The sequence below is a fragment of the Chelonoidis abingdonii genome, chromosome 3 (assembly GCF_003597395.2).
Source record: "Chelonoidis abingdonii isolate Lonesome George chromosome 3, CheloAbing_2.0, whole genome shotgun sequence".
Lineage (NCBI taxonomy): Eukaryota > Metazoa > Chordata > Testudines > Testudinidae > Chelonoidis > Chelonoidis abingdonii.
Window position 1 is genome coordinate 85,805,127 of NC_133771.1, and position 19,369 is coordinate 85,824,495.

The 19,369-nt window shown below is 42.0% G+C and overlaps 1 protein-coding gene across 2 annotated transcripts; it reads right to left on the minus strand.

Moving 5' to 3' along the window:
• Positions 1–2,443: 2,443 nt before the first annotated feature.
• On the minus strand, positions 2,444–19,168 carry OSTM1 (osteoclastogenesis associated transmembrane protein 1). Of its 2 annotated transcripts, XR_012655522.1 has the most exons (7): positions 18,779–19,168; positions 12,076–12,187; positions 10,195–10,292; positions 6,999–7,157; positions 5,720–5,885; positions 4,501–5,378; positions 2,444–4,468 (listed from the first exon to the last, which is right to left on the minus strand). XR_012655522.1 is itself a non-coding variant. In XM_032781677.2 (6 exons), the coding sequence occupies exons 1-6, from the start codon at positions 19,151–19,153 to the stop codon at positions 5,323–5,325; spliced, it is 966 nt and encodes a 321-aa protein (XP_032637568.1). In that variant the 5' UTR covers positions 19,154–19,168; the 3' UTR covers positions 2,444–5,322. The 2 variants fall into 2 exon arrangements, 1 of the variants encoding a protein (XP_032637568.1); XM_032781677.2 differs by having other exon boundaries at positions 2,444–5,378.
• Between the last annotated feature and the right edge of the window lie 201 nt (positions 19,169–19,369).

Below are 19,369 nucleotides of genomic sequence, written 5' to 3' on the forward strand. Positions count from 1 at the left end.
GACCTTAAACAGTTCAGAGACCATTTCTATTCCCCCTCTAAATACATAAAATATTGAAATACAGAAATTGAAAACTTCACTTGCTGTATATACAAGTTCTGCACAACTGTATGCACCACACCTGCTTACGAGTGTTAACCTTACCCCTATTTGTTTTCACACACCTGCTGCAGCTCACCCTTAATGGGACTACTCACATGAGTCAAGTTAGCAGGTGCTTAAGCTTTTGCAGAATCAGGCATTGACTGTTAAGCTCTTTGGGTACGGACTATCCATTATAAATGTGCTCTAGCACAACAGGGCCCTGACTTAGCCAAGGCCTCTATTATTAGCCCAATATAAATAATGAGGGTAGAGGGAAAAAAAACCAAAAACAAAACACGAGCTCTGAGAATATACACATTTTATTCCTGCTTAAAGTTATAGTAACAGCAAGATTTTACCCTATCTAGCAATTGTTATCAAGACCTTAGTATAGACATGGTATGATTGTATGCCATTTACTTTAGATGTACTTAGTTTCCAAAATCTTTAAACTTTATTTAGGAATTTGAGACCTTACTGGGACAGCCAGAGAGATCAGTGCTCAGTGCAAAAAAAAGAGAACAAAAAACTGATTGGTGGCAAGAGGCAGAAGCAGATTAACATGATACTTGGCCTGGGGTACTCTGTCAAAGATACACAGGCAGTCAGGTGCCCATTACCAGGTGGTTGTGATCACTTGGGGGCAAGGGGAACACAGTGATTTAAAAGAGTGGCAGGATCAAAGAATCTAAGATGATAAACTCCCATTTATATACACACACCTGTAACATGATAAGATTATGGGTAAATGACTTCAAATTGCTTTTGAAACCACAGAGGTACAACAGTCCCCTTGAAAGTATGCTCCACTTCAAGTATATTATTGGGGAAAGTGCTGCTTCTCTCCAGCCGCTGGCTGTGCAGCTGCCCTTGCTCCTCCTGAGTCCTCTGGCCCATGGAGAAACAGGGGCAGCTGCGCAGCCAGTGGCACTTTCCCCTTCAAAGCCAGTTGGAGCGAAGCGGCGCTTTGAAAGGGAAAGCGCCACTTCTCTCTAGCTGCTGGCTGCACAGCTGCCCCGCTCCTCCTGAGTCCTCTGGCTTATGCTTGCAGGGCCGCATTCTGAAAGGGGCTTTAGAGCTGCAGGCCAGAGCCTTGCAGCCCCTAAAGCCCCTGCATTCCAGGTGGCCCTGCCTGCCAGGGGAGGGGAGGGGAGGAGGACAGCAGCTTCCCCGCTCCCTTCCTCCCTCCCAGAAAGTCTTAAGCACTGCCAAACAGCTGTTTGGCAGCAGGGGAAGTGCTGGGAGGGAGGAGGCGGCGGCGGCGAGGAACTTGTGCAATGCTCCCTTGTAAAGTCACCCAAAACAACACTACAAGGGAGCATTCCACAACTTTAAATGAGTATGTTCCCTAATGGAGCAGCGACGTAATTTTGAAACAATGTTAAGTGGGAGGAGGTTAAATGAGGAGTTGCTGTATATATTTTGTTTGTTTTTTAAAAAACTCAGAGCCTCAACATGAAATGGTTGCTTTGAAATCCCTGTTGTGCTGGAGGTTTCAGGGCTCTTGATCTGAAACAGAAATGCCAATTATAAACCTTGTTAAAACAGGAGTAGCTTGACTGCTGCATTACTAGCCTATCGTGCCAAAAGAAATCCTGACAAAATAAAACAAACAATCACTGTTCATGTTCACTCCCACTCCTTGTCTCCACCAGCAGCAAGACCCTATATTTGTAAACCTGTAGTAATTAACTTGAGAGGAGACACACAAAGGAAGATGTAAACAAACAAAAAAAAAGCTTTATAATGTAAAAAGAAGGGGGTAGGGGCAGAGGACTATGTGTGTTTGCATTTAACTAGAATACTGGGGGGTAAAGAGGGCGCAAAGGGGGGAAGGGACATGACTCTGGTAAGGTTTCCACACCCTGCCCCTTCAATTAAAGCTTAAAAACTAAGGAAGTTTCCACATGTATATCAGTCATCCCGGAAGCCCTCCAATAGCAAATAGATCACTTTTCCCAATACCCCCTTTTTCCTCATGAAACAAGGGCCTGATTCAAAGCCCTTTGCAGCCAACAGAGCCATTCTACAGACTTCACCCAGACTCTAAGGAAGCCCACCCTCTTGGTCAGAGTAGAGCTAACCACAGTCATAAGTTATATAGAATAACTGGCTGCAGGTCTAGAACAAAGCACTAACAATGAGTGTCGACACTGCGAAGTTGCATTTATTATCTGTTTACCTGCATTAGGTTTCTATAGTAACCATGTGCTTCAAACACAAGTCCATAATAGGAAAGTGTAGTAAACTGAGAGAAATTTTATTTCTTGGGCTGCCCTGACCCATCCTTTCCCCGCCACTCATTAAAAACAGCATTGGCAAAGCATCTCAGCACTGAAAATGGGACAATCAAGCGCAGTCAATTCTATACACAACAGGTTTATTCAATACAATATTTGTTCATTTTCAGTGTATACAGGTTTTCTAATCCAAAAATAGATAATGCTACCCAAGGATAAAAACATTTGTTTGTACCAAAAATACAAACAACTGGTACTTCAAAGTAAAAATTTTTTAATTGTATCTTATACACAGTCATAAAAATGGCAAACAATGGTTAAAAATTGCCAGCCAAATAAAGTTAGCTTTTTTTCCCTGCATGTTTTGTGCACCACCACACTTCCTTTAGGGACAGGAGACTGTAAGCATTTATAGAAACATCAGAATATTAACAAGACCCAATGCATTTTATATGAAAGATACTGTACACTTAAAAATATGTAAACAAAGCAAGCATTATACGGAAACAAAGGAAAAAAGTGACATTTGAGAAGATGTAGGATATAAATTATTTCTAGAGCGTAAACTTTGCGGCTTCTTTAAAAACAATCATGAGTACTTTCATTTGGCTTAGCAGCCAGGGAAAAACAAAAAACAAAAGCTGCTTTTTTTTCTTTTTTTTTTTAAATAAAGTGCTTAACCACCATATCCAAGAGTAATGACTTTCAGACCTAATTAATCTGAATTGTGCTCAAAAAGCCACTGCTTACGGTATGAAAGCTATTCTGTAACTCTGCACATACAAACGGGTTTTATCAGCATGAATGAAAGATTGCTCTGAACAGCCCTCAATCATATGATGCCTCAAATCAAAGGAATGCTATTAGGACAGCAGTTGAATAAGGCCCGGTAAGCTGAAATTTGAGCACAATAGATATAAATAGTCATTTAAAACAAAGGCAATTTTCCCCTCTGTCTTAAGATAACCATGTGATAAGCAACATAAATATATTCTTCTACTATTGACACCTTATCTATAGTGGATCAAAGTGTCAAAAATATATTTCCTCAGACAAGAAATCCAACCTTATTTAGGCTTTCAACACAAATCAACCATTCAAGGCGATTCATGTGATTAACAGAGGCAGATAATACTTCCTATTCACGAAATATCAGGAAGCAGTTGTATGGATATCAGCCAAATGCTAACACATCATGTAACTTAATACTGAGACACTATCAACTTGGTTTTCTTTTTAAAAGACAGTATGCCTTAATTCTTTAAATAATAATTATTGTTGTTTTAAAGTGCTTTAAGATTATTTTGGTCCCCTGCTGATGTTTGTTTGGGCAAGGGAAAAAAAGTGACTAATAGGCTGTGGAGACAAAACAGTGAAACTAACTAAAAACAAAAGTGCTGTCAAAAGACACAAGGTAAAAGAAAGAAACTGCTACCTTTTCAGTTGTATAATAATCATAGGCATCACATTTTCAAAAAAAATGTGATTTCCCAGTTGATGTGTCCCTTTAGTCTTAAAGCTGTAAAATGGGATGGACTGAATATCAGAGTGAAGCCTCCAAACCTCATTACAACCACACTGAATTTTCTTCATTTTACTATAATAAAAAATTCAGAAAAATGTAGGCCTAGGATTTACCAGCCTGGATATCCTGTATTAACGCATCTTTATGGAATTGTGTCCTTTCTATAGTTCCATTAACTTTAGTAACAATAATGTGACCTTTTGCTTCAGCTCTACAACTTCCTACAGAGTTTGGAGTTTATTTTAATCTACTAAATGGACCTCACTCTCAGTAAGTTTCTAGAAAGTATTGATTGCAAATTTGGATACAGAAAGTCAGAGATCCGGGCATAGCATATTCACTTTATGCCAGTTCTAGAGTTACAGTACATCGGTGCCCTACTCACTACAAAAATATCTTTCACGTCAACCCATTTATATCTTGAACCAGACGAAGTTCTACATCAAGCACAATTCAGCATCTCCAGTGACTTACCTCAGGTTATCATTTTAAAATATTTTGTCTCTCTCTGTCTCTATCTCTATATAAATAAAAAGGAGATTAAACAAGTGAAATAAGGGACAAACAAAAACACACATCTGACTATACATATAGATATGCATCATACCTAAAAATAAGCCTCTAACCATTTGAAAAGCAATGAAAATAAGCCTCTAACCATTTGAAAAGCAATGACTTAGTGGTTTAAGTGTGCAAGTGCCCAAATATGTGCTAATATGGAACATTTTCTGGAATAGCCAAATACTGTAGCTGTCAATGATTACTATTAATGTCTAGCACTGGCTGACCTGCTGTATTTGTTGCCAGAAATCTACCACTTTCCTTGCATCTCACTTTTTTTTTTTTTTTTTTTTTTAAAGACCACTAAAATGAACTAAGCAACATGACTGCGTCTATCAAGAGATGCTACGTAAGGAGGCTAATTTTTGAAATCTGTAGTACAAGTCTACCCAAATGTGGTAAGATGGCATTTTTACTTTGAAATGTTCTAATTCTGTTACTGAATTGAACCAAAACAAATTATATTAAGTTTTGCTAGTTCATAAGAACCACGTCAGAAAGGTTATCAGGTCTCAGACTGTACTAATATGCCTGAAAATGAACACAACTGTCATACTAGATTTTTATGGAGTCAATATAGAAAATTAAATAAAGGAAAAAACATACAGGAAAAGTACATACTCTGATGAAAGGTACAAAAACCTGCAGTAAAAGAATCAGAAAATAACCAGCTTCAGCACTAGTCTGGAAAGAACTAAATTTTTCTAATCAGAAATCCACACTGTCTCACAGCCCTGCCTTGTCATGTTTGTTAATATACCGGTTTAGGAGTCAGACAGCATTTTTTTTTAACTTGTGTAATGATACAGAGCAACACTAAACCATAATTAACTCCTCTTTTGTGCTGTCCCTTTCCACCACAATTGTACCCAATATATACCCAGTTGCAGTTTTTTGGTTTTGTTTTGCAGCTCAGCTGTATTTTTCTTGGATGTTCACAAGACTGGCATTTGATTGGATACGCTTGGCTAGAAGGAAAAGAAAAATCAAAATAAAGACTCCCAACATCAGTTTCCCACTCGCTCAGTTTAACTGAGCACGTACTATTGAACAGTGTTCCGTTAACATCACAGTTTTCCTTTTCAACAGAAACACATGGCTAAGGACCTACTTTCCCCACCCTCCTCAGCTCTTGAAGTGATAAAAGTAGACCCCAAGAGGACAAGTAGCCAACACCAGCTCCCACTCACTGTTGCAGGCACAGTGGCAGAATTGCCTGAGCCCATACCAAGTATGTTGATCAAGTGGAGTGACCAAGATGATTCCTTGTGCTCCCCCATTCTGTAAGTAAAGTTCTGACATTACTTACGCAGAATAAGTATACGTTTCTTCTGCTTTGAGTGAAGGAAACTGCTAAGGTAAAAAATGACTGGTAAAAAGAGAATGAATGAAGAAACTGCAATCACTGGGACCGTATCACTGCACGGGACGGAACAGTTGAAAGTTCTACTCCAAAGCCTTCGTGTAATGTTCATCTAAAAGGAAAACGACCATGGTGAACAACACATTCTTTGGCTTGTATTACTCTTTTACTGAACATTGCAAAGTTCAGTATTGCAAAACCCACTAATTACCTTTAAACCATATCTACTTGAATAAGAGCCATTTAAAATATCTCCCCTTAAAAAAAAAAAAAAAAAAAAAAAAAAAAAAAAAAATCAGACACCACAGGTGAAATCCCAGCCCTACTGAAATCAATGGCAAACCCTCCCATTGACGTCCAAGGAGACAGGATTCCATCCAATATATTTATTAGAGCAGTGATTCCCACACTGTGATTCTTCCACCACTCACTGGCGGTTCATAGAAAGCTGGCCGATCACATGCTACTAACCTTCTTTCTTTCCAGTTGCTAAAAATCCCATTAAGAGACAGCTAAATACATTAAAAACTTTCCTAATATTCATTGGCCCAATAAGCAACTGCTGTCGTTCGGAAGCAACTAACTGGAAGCATTAACTAGACCTTAGCTGAGGAGTGTTAGATAAAAGCCAAAAATTAAAGGGAATTCCCAGCTCCCGAACCCCAATTTGGGATAGGAAGTGGTATTTGTCCCTTCACAAAAATCTCTAAACAAGAATAAAGTCCCAACTGCCCAAGCTGAAATATGTCAGGACATCAAGGTTAGCCTCCTTCCTCTTCAGGAGTGGCACAAGGTCTTTAATGATCCCCAGTGGTCAGGAACTCTATTTTACATCTCATCCAAATGAACAGCAGCAACATGGAGTACCCCAGGGGTCCTGGTTCAGTACTAACTCAGAGAGAAGAGTGCAACCTACTGGGTCACCAACACCGTTTCCTGAAACATTTAAATGTTCCTTAACTGTTTTGTCTCCATATACTGACTGGAACCCAGCCTGACCCTCCTTAACTTGAGAGATGTGAGAAGTCACAGCACAAAGCAGTGGGTGCAGTGTGACCCTAGGACACCAAAGAAACTGCTCATGAAAGTAGCTTCCACCACTGAAAGGACAAGGGCGGTGCCAAGAGAAAACAGCTAAGGGACCACTGAAGATTGCTCTTCGTATCTATCTACCCATTGGGTGTTAGCTTGGCAATAAGATCCAGAAGCAAATATGTACACTTACTGCATCTTCCACATCAATACACAAGCGTGTTCTGTGTTCTGATCCCTGTTCAGTCATTTTTTGCATTTTGTTATACAAGGCATTCAGATTTCTGTAAGTTCTATTGCAGTTTCTGCATACTTCTGTGTGGTTGCTTGGTACAAGATTGATTGCTTGCCCCTAAAATTATAAGCATGTATTTAGATTCTTAAGCAATATAAAATTAACTTTAAAAACTAGAGCTGAACTTGAACCAAAATCTACAATATTAACATCCTAAAATGTTAGACTGAAATTTTGGGATTTAGGCCCATTTTATAGAAATAAAAAAAGCTCTCAGTGAATTGAAAGTTGACCTTATTTTCCCCAAAAAAGATGCATTGTTAAACTACTGACTGTCTAGAATAAAAACAAAACAAGGATTGTTAATACCAAGTTTGCCTTGGAAACACAGGGGTGCTTCTCCCCTACAACTTGGCTATTTTTCATTGGTCTATAAAAATATGCCACAGGTAGGAAGGAGGAGTGAATAAGTATTTTAATTCGGCCTAATTATTTTGAGCTTCAGTAGCTACTGTTCCTGTCCCCCATTTACTACATAGATTGTAAATAACAGCAAGAATCCAGACCATATTTTAACACACAGTCCCTTAAAAACACTATTGGTGGAATTTTCAGAAGAGGCTAAGGGAGTTGGGCACCCAAATACAATGTAACTGTAGATCCCAGCTTATGCTGACAGAATACAAGATCATCTCTCCTCCTACTAGAAGATGCATTGGAAGTTTGCTTAACTGTGAATTTCATTCTTTGTGGATTTCAGACGAAAAACACAGGAAAGTCACGTAGTTTTACTGTAGTAAGTTTCACCTCCCTGAAAGTTCTGATGAGCTGAGTGGGTTGTGGGGGAAGATTGTTGTACGATCTCCAGATTCTTCTGTATTTTTTAAGCCTAGTCACTGAGACACAATGACAGAACCCACAATAGCCAGAGTTTACAGAAGAGACCTGGATACTATCCACTTTAAAATACCACTTTTCACCCAGCACTCAAAAAGCAAACTCTTGTATGATCAACTTTACAGGCTACCTCCAATTTCTCATTTCTGAACGAGGCAGTTGGAAGCTAGTGAAGGATCATCACCAACTACACCCAACCTTTGTCAGCATCCTAGAGCCTTCCCAGCTTGGCTTTACACCTATGGCTCAGCAATGGTCATGGTCACAATAGTAGATTATCTCCTCTTAGCCACAGAAAATGGGCAACCTCCAAACATTTTTCTAGATCACTTCAGCCCTTGACCGTGTGGAGGCTCACCACAGAGACCTAGGGGGAATAAACAGTAATGTGCAGAGATGACTGTGAGGAAGCACTGGGACCAATTCCACACAGCTTCACTTTCTCCCACATCCTATTCAATTATTTACAACAAGCTTCCGGGAGAGACTATAAGACACCTTCACCTTAAATATCAGCAGGATGCAAATTACACCCAGCGGTTAGTCTCCTTTTCATCTACCATGAAAGCCCCTTTCTGTAGCTGTACTACTGGCAAATCAGATCACCAATACCTGGATGAAAGGCAACTCTCTGAAGCTAAACCCAGGCAAGATAATGGTGAGGTTGGACGGAAGAAGGCAACATTTCCATGATTTAGCCAACTCCCTAAGATGACCCCATGGTGAAGATTGTACAGGAGCCTTCTAGTTATGGTCCTCTTCAATGTCTCAGCAATATTCAATACTCAAACAGCAACAGTTTTTAGGAACACTGTCAGCTAGCCAGGAGATGATGCTCCATCCTAACAGATACAGACTTGACCACAGTAATCCTTGAAATTATGATCTCCATAACCTAGGAATGAAACTCCAGGCTATCTGCTCACCAGCACAGGTCAATGAGAACACATCAATGCTGCAAACACCCCACTGGCTACCCAGTAATTACTAGATTGGGTCTATGGTCCAGGTCTTGCCTTTAAAGTGCTCCATTGACCAGGCCCAAGCTCTTTCCCCTGGCCAAGACCTACTATAAAGGCTGCACATCTCAGGAACCATCAACAGTGAGAATAACGGGCAACAGGTCTTTCTCAGCAGCTGTTCCTTCCACAACAGTTAAGCATGAGCACAGACCACACCCCCTCCATACTGAAAATGCTAAATACATCTTTGGCACAGCTTCCCCACAAAAACAGCACATACGTCCACCTGTCTGTGAAGAGGGGCAAGGACAGAGCCAAAGTGAATCTTTACAACCTGCTTGGATTTATACAAAATTCTAAGACATTCAGAAATAATACAGGCAACTGTTATGCTCGCATACAATCAACTAGCCTACTAAAGAAGCACAAGTCTTATCTCCAGAACTCTGTGGATATGATCATGGCAATACATCCGTTAAAAAAATGCCATAGAAACCACCACAGTGGAGGGCAAAAGCTGCCTGGTAAGCATAAAAACAGGGAAAGCTAGCTCACCAGAAAGGGGGGCTGCAAAGCATACTGTAACCACAGATCCTCTTCTAGATCCATATGTTTATTCTGCACCAAGAACTTTAATTTGAATGTTATTGTTTTGGACAGTTTTTATTGATTAGCTGCTTAATGAAACAACTAATATTTTTGCATAATCTGATTTAGTTTTAGGATTAAATTAGCATAATTTACAAAAAACTTTGATGCATAATTCTTTGGATGCACTTTCTTGGGAGATAATTGCCACATTTATTTTACAAAGAGGACTATTTAATTGCAAAAGTTTTAATTGTAATGGATATGAGTCTTAACAAGTGTTTTAGGGTAGCTGGCCCTTTTGGACTAATCTACAATACAACCAAATAATGATTTAAGGAGCCACATGGCTAAGTCACGTAGTGACAACTCCAGAACGAACTAGGAAAAGTGACTTACTGTATCCAGAGACTACATGACTCTTACTATATAATCATCAGCTATTGTGAATCCAGAAATCCCAATATGAAATGGCACTGTAATTGCATATAAGAAAGTCAAGGTGAGCATCAATTAAAATGATTTTGTGCTCTCAGTTGTGAACATCTGCATTTTACAGATAATTGTTCTAACTGCCTAAACTGCTTAAGAATTTGCCAATTGCAGTTGCTCAATATGTATCCATGGCAATTTGTTCTGTGAAAATAAGAGATTTTACTATACAAGAAGAAGGCTCAGTGCCACCCTCAGATACACAGCAAAGATACCTGGAAGTTATGTTCGAAGCACGTCAGTGTTGTATTGAATAAGTTTAGGAACTCTATTGTACTATTTGATAGTCCTTCACTGTTGTTCTTCAAACAATCTGTCAAAAGAAAAAAACAAACAAACAAAAAAAAAAAAAAAACACATGAATCAAGATATCCTGATTTCTAACCTATGTCTAGAGCCAACACGTCCCTTGGTGGCCCGACAGTTTTACAGCAAGAGCTCTCAATTATAAAAACAATCCAGTCAGCTTTGCCTTTCCTATTTGGTTGCTGTTATGCAGATGTCTCAGATTTGCTGTCCTAACTCACTCAAGCTTCTCTCTTCATTTAGGATATATTTAAGTATTAATTGGCCATAATTAAGTGAAAGATGAAGACCATTATCAAGAGCATTTTGAAGAAAGCCCAGAGAGAGCTCAAATCCTTTCAGATAACACAAGACGCTGCTTTTAGTGTGCACTATTTGAAAATATAAGTGTAAGATATATAGCTGTCCGCTGTTTCAGCTAGGAAATAGAAGGAATCTTTATGCTTTTGAAAAGACGGAAATACTTTTGAAAAAATGAACTAAGCAGTCACAAAATGTACACCAATTTTTTCAGGAAGTGGAAGCCAATTTTACCGGCCTTGCAGAGCGCTCCTAAAACCCTCCTTGTCAGATACTGCTCTAGTCCCTGCAGATATTTCTTTCCTTCCATCTACTCCACTTTTTCTACTGACCCATTAGACCCTTGAAAACGAGGACTGCTAGTTTTATGTAGAATTCCATTAAAAGTTGGCAGACTCCAAACGTGACCTTCCCTAAAGGATGGAAGTGGGGGAACATCTTAAGCATTAGGGGATAGAGTCTGTGCTCCCCTTCTGAGAGATGCAGCACAGAAGGCAGAGCCTGAGAATGAGAGGACAGTTGGAGGTCGTTTACCTCTCCTTCACACACTTTGGTTCTGGCTAGCAGTTCCCAACGTAAGTTACTGGTTGCCACCAATCTCCCTGGAACTATTTATGGACTCTGTAGCAGCCCAAAATCCTTTGCAGCACTCGGCTCTACATTGCCACCCCTCCAACCCCTGGCACACTCCCATGCAGGGGTGCTGGAGCAATTTGTACAGTGGGGGTGCTCAGAGCCACTGAACCAAACTGTAAACCTGTATATGATGGAAACCATTTCAGGCCAGGGCCCAGCACCCCCCACACCCTTAGCTCCAGCAACTATGCTCCCCTGGTAGGGGTACAGCTCCTTTGCCAGGGGAATTTTTCCTGTTGTGGCATTTAAGGGCCATAAAAGGAGCCACATGCAATATGTTAGAGCCAGAATAAGAGGCAGAACCAGCCCACAGAATTTCAGAGCCAGAGTCTGATCACTAGCAGTCACTCAGTGTGACGTGGGGTGAGTACAATGCTATTCAACATGAGTAAGGGTATCAGAATCTGAACCTTACTTTTTAATAAACAGTTCAAGTTATATTTTCTACTTCAGTGGGAAAACGAGAGCATGGGAAAAATAAGAGATGTAGCAGATCTCCAGCATGGTTTGTTCAGACAAAGTAAAAACGGGTGGTAAGTAAAGAAGCTCTGATTTTGGAGGGGTAAATGTTTTTAGCACAAGGTGAATATTTGTATAGTGACTCTAGTGTTTAGAAAAGCAAGGGAAGAAGAAAACGACATTGATCTTTTTAACCTGTCAGCTTTGAACAGTGTCCCCTGTACAATAAAATATCCAAGATGTATCAATAAAGAGCTCTTTGTTTCTGTCAGTTTAAATAACTTAATCTTATCAAAGCTGTTCAGTTCTGATCAATTGAGAAGTTTTAAAGGCATGGCTAAATCTGTCATCTGAATCATAACAGTAGCATGAAAAGGACAGAACAAATCACATACTTGCACAGTTGGCCTTCTCCCAAGTACTGTTAAAGAACTGTGAAAGGATCACAACTAGCTGTATCCTGTCGGACATCAAGAGGCTTTTTGCACAGTTGCTCTCAGAAGAATTCTGGAAGAAAAAACCCCACAGCATTATGAATTCATATGGAAACAACTTTGAAACTATTTCAGATAACTGGTGATATGGAGGCCAAGTCTGCCATTTTAAGCATGTCAGTTTTACGCATCAGGAGTAGTGTAGCCAGTTTTACATCCCTTGTCAGAATTCTGAGAATTTCAGAGACTAGAAAGGCCGAGAACTAGTCCGACAGGGCAAAACCGGAGTCTTTCCAAACAATGGACTATTAAAAAAAAACAAACACACACACACACACACACACACACCATTAAATATTGTGAGATGTATAACCATGTTGGGGACTTAGGTAGGTTCTTAGAGGGTTTAATATGAGAACTACAGGAGTGTCAGTCAAAACAGCACCATGCACACCAACAGCTTTCTAGAGCAGGGACACTTTTCATTATGCACGTGTACAATGACTAGCATAATGGTCCCTGATCCCACAATGGGGCCCTCTGGGTGCTCCCATAATACAACTACAGAGTTAGATTCCATCCTGGGTTAATACTGATGGAAGCTGACATAACCCAGCATTCAGAGCTTCACAAGTCCAATTGGTACAAGAAGCCTATAACTCCTGCTTGGCTGATCTAGTGCACCTGCCAGCATGACTCCTCTGGAGTCTCATGTGTAGCATAAAGTTGCTCTCCCTTGGCTCTGTGTCACCCCAACCTGCCTTCTGCTATGAGTCAATCCCTCCTAGCATGCATCTGAGCCTTCTGGTACAGAGACTGCTAACAGCAAACACAGAGGACCATCAAGCCTCCAAATAGCATTTTAAAGTGTGCACATATCTGTTTTCATTCCATTTGAGAGAAGACTCAAAATAGAGACTGAGAACATCACTTCTTGTCTCCCCCCGACAAACCACAGACTGACATAATCAAGCAGGCACCCCCAGGCTGATTTTCCAACCACAAAAGAATAGATCTCACCCCTGAGCTGCTTTTGACCAAAACCAGATTAAGCACGAAGACTGGTCTGGCAAATGGAGTACAAGCTCTGGTGAGGGTCAGTAAGACTACAAAACATTTGCTGAAGAAAATAAGATTTGTAATTAGTTATACTGAGGTTGGGGTAGAAGATCAGTAATTTATCAAGTATCAGTGCGTCTGATGAAGTGGGTATTCACCCACGAAAGCTCACGCTCCAAAACGTCTGTTAGTCTATAAGGTGCCACAGGATTCTCTGCTGCTTTTACAGTAATTTATCACTCACCCATCCCCAGCCAAGACACCATTTCAATATAACTTAACAGCTTGATACATAGAGAGATACAAGTTGACTGAAGTACTAAAAAGCACTGACAATGGAAGATCCATGTTTAAAGAGGCAAACATGTTCTTTTGTTTGACCCTTCACACTAGCCTCCTTACACACAGCATTCTGGAGCCTGTGTCAACAGACCTGGGCTTGCACTAGTGCTCTGAAAATAACTGTGGAGACAGCGCTTTGAAGTCACAGCTTGGGCTGCAGCTTGGGCTCTGAAGCCCCCCTTCCCACCATCCCTAGGCTTCAAAGTCAGTTTCACAACTTCAAAGTGCTGTCGATACAGCTATGTTCTGAGCACCAGCGCAAGCCCCTCCAGCCAAAGTCTGTCAACCTGGACTGGGAGGCTTGGTCCCACAGGCTCCAAAATGCTGTGTAGACATACCCAGAGAGGCTGGTTGCTTCTCTTGGCCCTAGAGGATATTTTGTGGAGCATGGAGTTCCCAAGCAACTCTAGTTAAGAATTATGGAACTTCTTAGCCCTAGTTCAGCACAGCCAGGTAGCAGAGGGGCACTGACATGTCTGCTACCCTGTTTGGGGGTAGGAAGCCTTTCAGAATTTGGGATGTAAAAGCCACTACCAAGCAGGACCCCGAAGAGGGAGGGAGGAAGAGCAGCAGCCATCTAAGACCCTCTACTAGCCTAGGAGAAAGAGGAGGGCACCTTCCCCAACCCCACCAGGAGATGTTTAAGGATTAGAGACCCTGCAGTTTCCATCGCTGTGGTATCAAACTATGTCCACAAAAGCTCAAACTTAAAGCCCTGTTTAAGAGGGTCTGAGGTTCAGTGGGACTATTTCACTCAGCTCTAGCAGGTACAAAGTCAGCCACAAGAGCATGAGTTACTGCCCCCATCACAGCCTGTCTGCCCCAACCCTGACCTGGATAAGCTACCTGTAGGAGAGAGGTTAGCTCACCTGCAGCCCAGCAAGAGATGAAACATCCCTACACGACCTAGCTTTCATACAGGCCAAACAGACATCTGATGGCAATTGCTCCCACACACTACTAACCTGAAACTGAGTCGAAAACCATGACCAAGAAATCCTCTCTTTACCTGTCCCATGAAATCCTCCCAAACACACACAAGCTAGTTAGCTAAGAATGCCATGAGAGAACAGCCTCAGGATCTCTGCATTAAGAGATGCCAGTCCTATTATTGTTCAAGATCCACCACCTGCTTAGGTCTGTGCAAGACATAAAGACTGTCCCTGCCCAAGTGTTTACACTCATGCTTTTCTGGATAGCTGGTTCATGAATTAGTTCAGAGCCACATACAACCATACAGATACATGGTGTGGAAAAGGTACTTGGGAAAAGTTAGACCAGAGATAATCAATTATTTTTAGTCAATGTCTTGGTCAAGAGACAAACTCCAGAGGAAATAACTAAAAAACTCCACCACTGATACTAAATAAGTAAAAAGATGTCAGGGTCTGTTCAAAAGCCATCTGGCGGTCCAGATTTGGCCCAGAATTCCCCTACTGACTGCCCCCAAGTTAGAATAACAAATAGTATCAGGAAAAGGCTTCAGCCTTAAACTAACTCTGAGAAGAAAAAGGCAAAGCTCTACACAGCTGAGCACAGAATGATGAGTATCCTTTGTAATCTGACACTTAAGTTTAAACCTAGTTAGTCATTGGCCCTTGACTAATGAGTTGGTTTTTTTCACCCCTTCACACAAGAACAGATTTTCTACCTGGGAAAAAAAAAAAAAAAAACATGAACACTATGTACTTCCTCTTCTCTTTTCCTCATTGTTTTATTTCCAACGTATAAACAAGTGTTAACTTTTTGGCCTGGAAAAGCTACAATCTGCCTCTTGGGAATATAATGGATCCATCTACCACCCAGACTCATATCACAGACAGCTGATGTCCTTTCTGCAAGTCATGACAAACTATCTAAGGCTATAGTAAGCAAAGATTTTATTGCTGTTAATAGCAAAATCCTTTTTTTCCTCTCTACCATGATCTGATATCTAATATATTCAGGGATCACAATGGAAAGAGATAGTGGTGGAATTCCTGTGACAGTGCAGCCTGGGTGTGAGCAGAGTACTAAAGAAGTAGGGTGAAGTGAACAGGAAAGAAGTGCAGGAATAACTGTTAAGTTATTACAGCAAAACAAGTCTGACAGATTAATATTAATTTTTCCACTTTCAAAACTAGTTCTCTTTCAACCCCATGGTTCCCAAACTTTGATCTCTGGAGAGCTAACTGGACATAAGACTCTGGCTCCTGCTTCCCAGCTGCTAAGTTGATTTAGATACTGCCATAAAGTTGTTGTTTATGGCAAGCAATTGTTGCAGTTGACAGACATATTAAGTGGCCATGAATGGAATGGGACATGCAACACAAGAGTCTCTATTAAAATGTGGTGCTCCCTACAAATGTTTGGGAGAGATCCATTTCCCTATTTATTCTATTTTTTCCCTGTTAAAATGGAAGATTTGTTAAAAGATTAAGGATCATCAAATCTTCCACTTTAAGACTCACACCACAGGAATTTCCATTACTGCTACTTCTGGTAATTTCTACAGGAAACTGTCATATGCACACACTCACATCTACTAGGCCAATGACTCAACTTTTCCAGACTACTGTACCCCTTTCAGGAGCCTGATTTGTCTTGCGTACCTCAAGTTTCACCTCCCTTAAAAGCTACTTGCTTACAAAATCAGACATATAAAAATACAAGTGTCTCAGCACACTAGTACTGAAAAATTGCTTACTTTCTCATTTTTGCCATATAATTAAAAATAAAACAAATTGGAATATAAATATTGTATGACATGTCAGTGTATAGTATATAGAGCAGTATAAACAAGTCATTGTCTGTATGAAATTTTAGTTTGTACTGACTTCGCTGGCGCTTCTTATGTAGCCTGTTGTAAAACTAGGCAAATATCTAGATGAGTTCATGTACCCCAGCAGAACTCCACGTATTCTGAGATGTGTGTACCCCTGGTTGAGACCTAGCTGTTTATGCTTTTTCAGCATTTGCAGGGGCCTACCACCTTCCAGGAGGGCTCCTTAAAAGTTGAACGTCCAAATCCATGGGAGACTTAACTTTGGGGAAAAAGGTTTAAATCACTGATACTAACAAAAACTAAGTTACCTAGATTCACAGAATGAAACTGGGCTGCTTTTTCCCCCCCCCGACTTCCCACATCAGTTGATGACAACTGGTGGAAAGGATAACTTAAAAGTTCTAAACATCAATATTTTGACTCACTGCAGCCACTGGTTCAAATATCAGCAGGGTCACCTCACTCCTTTAATCATTCTTAAAGAGAGAAACTGAGTACCATGCAGTTTGTTACATTTGGATCTTTCAGATGACATTCAATTAGCCTCAAATAATCTGCAGATACATAAAAACATGGTCCTAGCTAGTATACCTGTACTGTCAAAGTTAGGGCTTATCCGGCTGGTACCCCACCTTTACCCAGAAGAGTTGTGCAGCTGGTTGACTGACTAATGGCTAGGGAACAGTAACCTAGTGGAGTTGTATGTATATAATCTGTAAGGTATTTGAGGCCCTCCACAATGAGCATTCCCATATAAAAGTTATAGTATTGGTCACTAGATTTCCCACCTTTAAGCTCCGCATTTTCAGAGATGGGAGTAAAATGTGTATAAGTTGATACACTATAGGAGTTAAAGAACGCTTTGCAAGATGCAGGACTATTAACATCCTTTGGTTATGAACAATTTCCAGCTTTAAGAAACCAGACAAACAATGTTAGTAAGATGTGGAATGCAACTGGAAGAACTGGCCTGAATCACATCAACACCACGGATGGTGTGCAGCCATTATTGACAAGTCAGGTTTGCTACTGGATATTTTTCCATTGGCAAGCAAGACCTTTTGCTTCAGATGCAGACCATGCTACATGCCTTTGCACCTTGAGATAACACTACTGCACTTTACTTGGGCTACACCACAAGATGACTACTTTAGAAGCTATAGCTGCCATGTTGTGGATTGGCTTTACAGTGCTCCTCCAAGCTGCAGTTGCATATGCACTTCTAGGTGGAATTAATTCTAGGTGTAGGTAATGACTTTCAGAGCCAAAAACGTGGTTTGAGTCCAGGGTTCTTGAGAGACACTGCTTTGCTCATGCCATACTTCCACAAGTGGCATCATTCAGAGCCCAGATCCATTACCTTCCAAACATACTGCAATGCTCATCTTTTTCCTTGGCCTTTTGTAAGGGGAAGACCGGAGTTTGGTGGAATTATGGCGTTTGGGAGCTAGATCAGATTGTAAATTTTAAGTATGCTAAGGGAAAGGAAGGGTACATACGATCTCTTGTACAAAATCAAAATAAGTAAGCTTTAATACACAGCCAAATACTGAAAGCAAAAGTATTCGCAGTCAGCAGTCACATAAGCAATACCAACCCCACAATATGGTGAACAGAAAAAGCTCTCCTTTCAGGCACAAGAACTTAGCCCAACATAGGAGGAGAGCAATGGGCAAAAAGCTTACAAGAGCAAAACACTTTAAGCAGCAATGATTCATATCTAAGAAGGCTCCTAGGCATTTGTGAGAAGCTGATGGCCCAGCTAGTTATGAATCTCTAAATTCTAGAATACTCTGATTTTTAAGGATCAAATATTTTTTGAAGTGGATGTTGTTTTGCTATTTTATTGTGTGCATGTGGCCTGAAGTCATTAATCATATACCGCAGACTGGGCATTTCCAGAGAACAGTCAATATCAATGAGTAATCAGGCAGTGCAAGTTAGTGCTCCAAATGCTATTTCCCTGCACAGGATACAAGTCTGGTAACACTAAAAGGTCTGTGCCTCCATTTTACTCAACACCCCTAGTTCCTCTTTTCAGTCACACAGGATTCTATTAATAAGTCTGCCAGGAACACTCACTCCAATGGGAGGAGCATCCACTGGACACCTCTTCTGCTGGGGAGTCACTTGCAAACGGATACCCAGGAGGACCTTTTACCCTCCCTCCCTTACTTACTTCCACGATCTTAGCTTTCCATGTAAGCCTGCTATGTTTTCCAGCTTCCCCATCCACCCACCCACCCCCACGTGCAGTCCTTAGCCAGCGCCAGACACAAACAGCAGCTCTGGGGGTAAGGCAAGGGAGCCAGCTACTCTCCCAGCTGGCCTACGGAAGAAGGCAAGGGATTCCCCCACCCTGCCTCTCTGCAACAGCTTGGGGGAGACCACCTCCAGCTAGGGCTTGGCTAAGCCGTACCCCAGCGAAGCTTGTGGGTGAGAGGATCCCCATACACACACACGAAGGCCGCTCCTGGGAGATCCCTTCCCCGCACGCACCCCCACGGTCCGGGTGATGTTCTTCAACTGCTCCGTGACGCTCTGGAAGTGGCGGTAGCAGCTCTGGCAAAGGCGCACGGGCCGGGCGCTCCGCACCAGGCAGCCGGTGAGCCTCACGCTGCTGTTGGCGAAGCCCACCAGGAGCTCCCTGCACTCGGGTTGCAGCTCCCCGGGGAGCCCCATCCCCAGCATGGCCAGCGACAGGTCCTCGGCCTCCTCCAGCAGCTCCAGGGACAGCAGCCGGCGCCCGCCCCCGACCGCCCACCCCTCCGGGCCGCTCTGCGGCGGGGTGGGGCGGCCGGACCCCAGGCCCTGCCCAGCGCTCAGGGCCAGCAGCAGGCCGGGCAGCAGCACCAGGCGCGCGGCCAGGCCCATGGCAGCCGGTAGCCGCGGCTCCTGGGAGCGATTAAGCGAACAGAGATCACGTGGAGCCCGGCGAGATGTCAGCGTTCGGAGCTGGGTCGGGCGCGCCGCCTTATTGGCTGGTGGGGGTTCGACTCGGGGTGGAAGGGCGGGGCTGGCGGGCAGGGGGTGTGGCCTGGCAGGGTGGGATGTGCTGTGTACAGGCTTGCCCCGCGCGGGTTCCTGTAC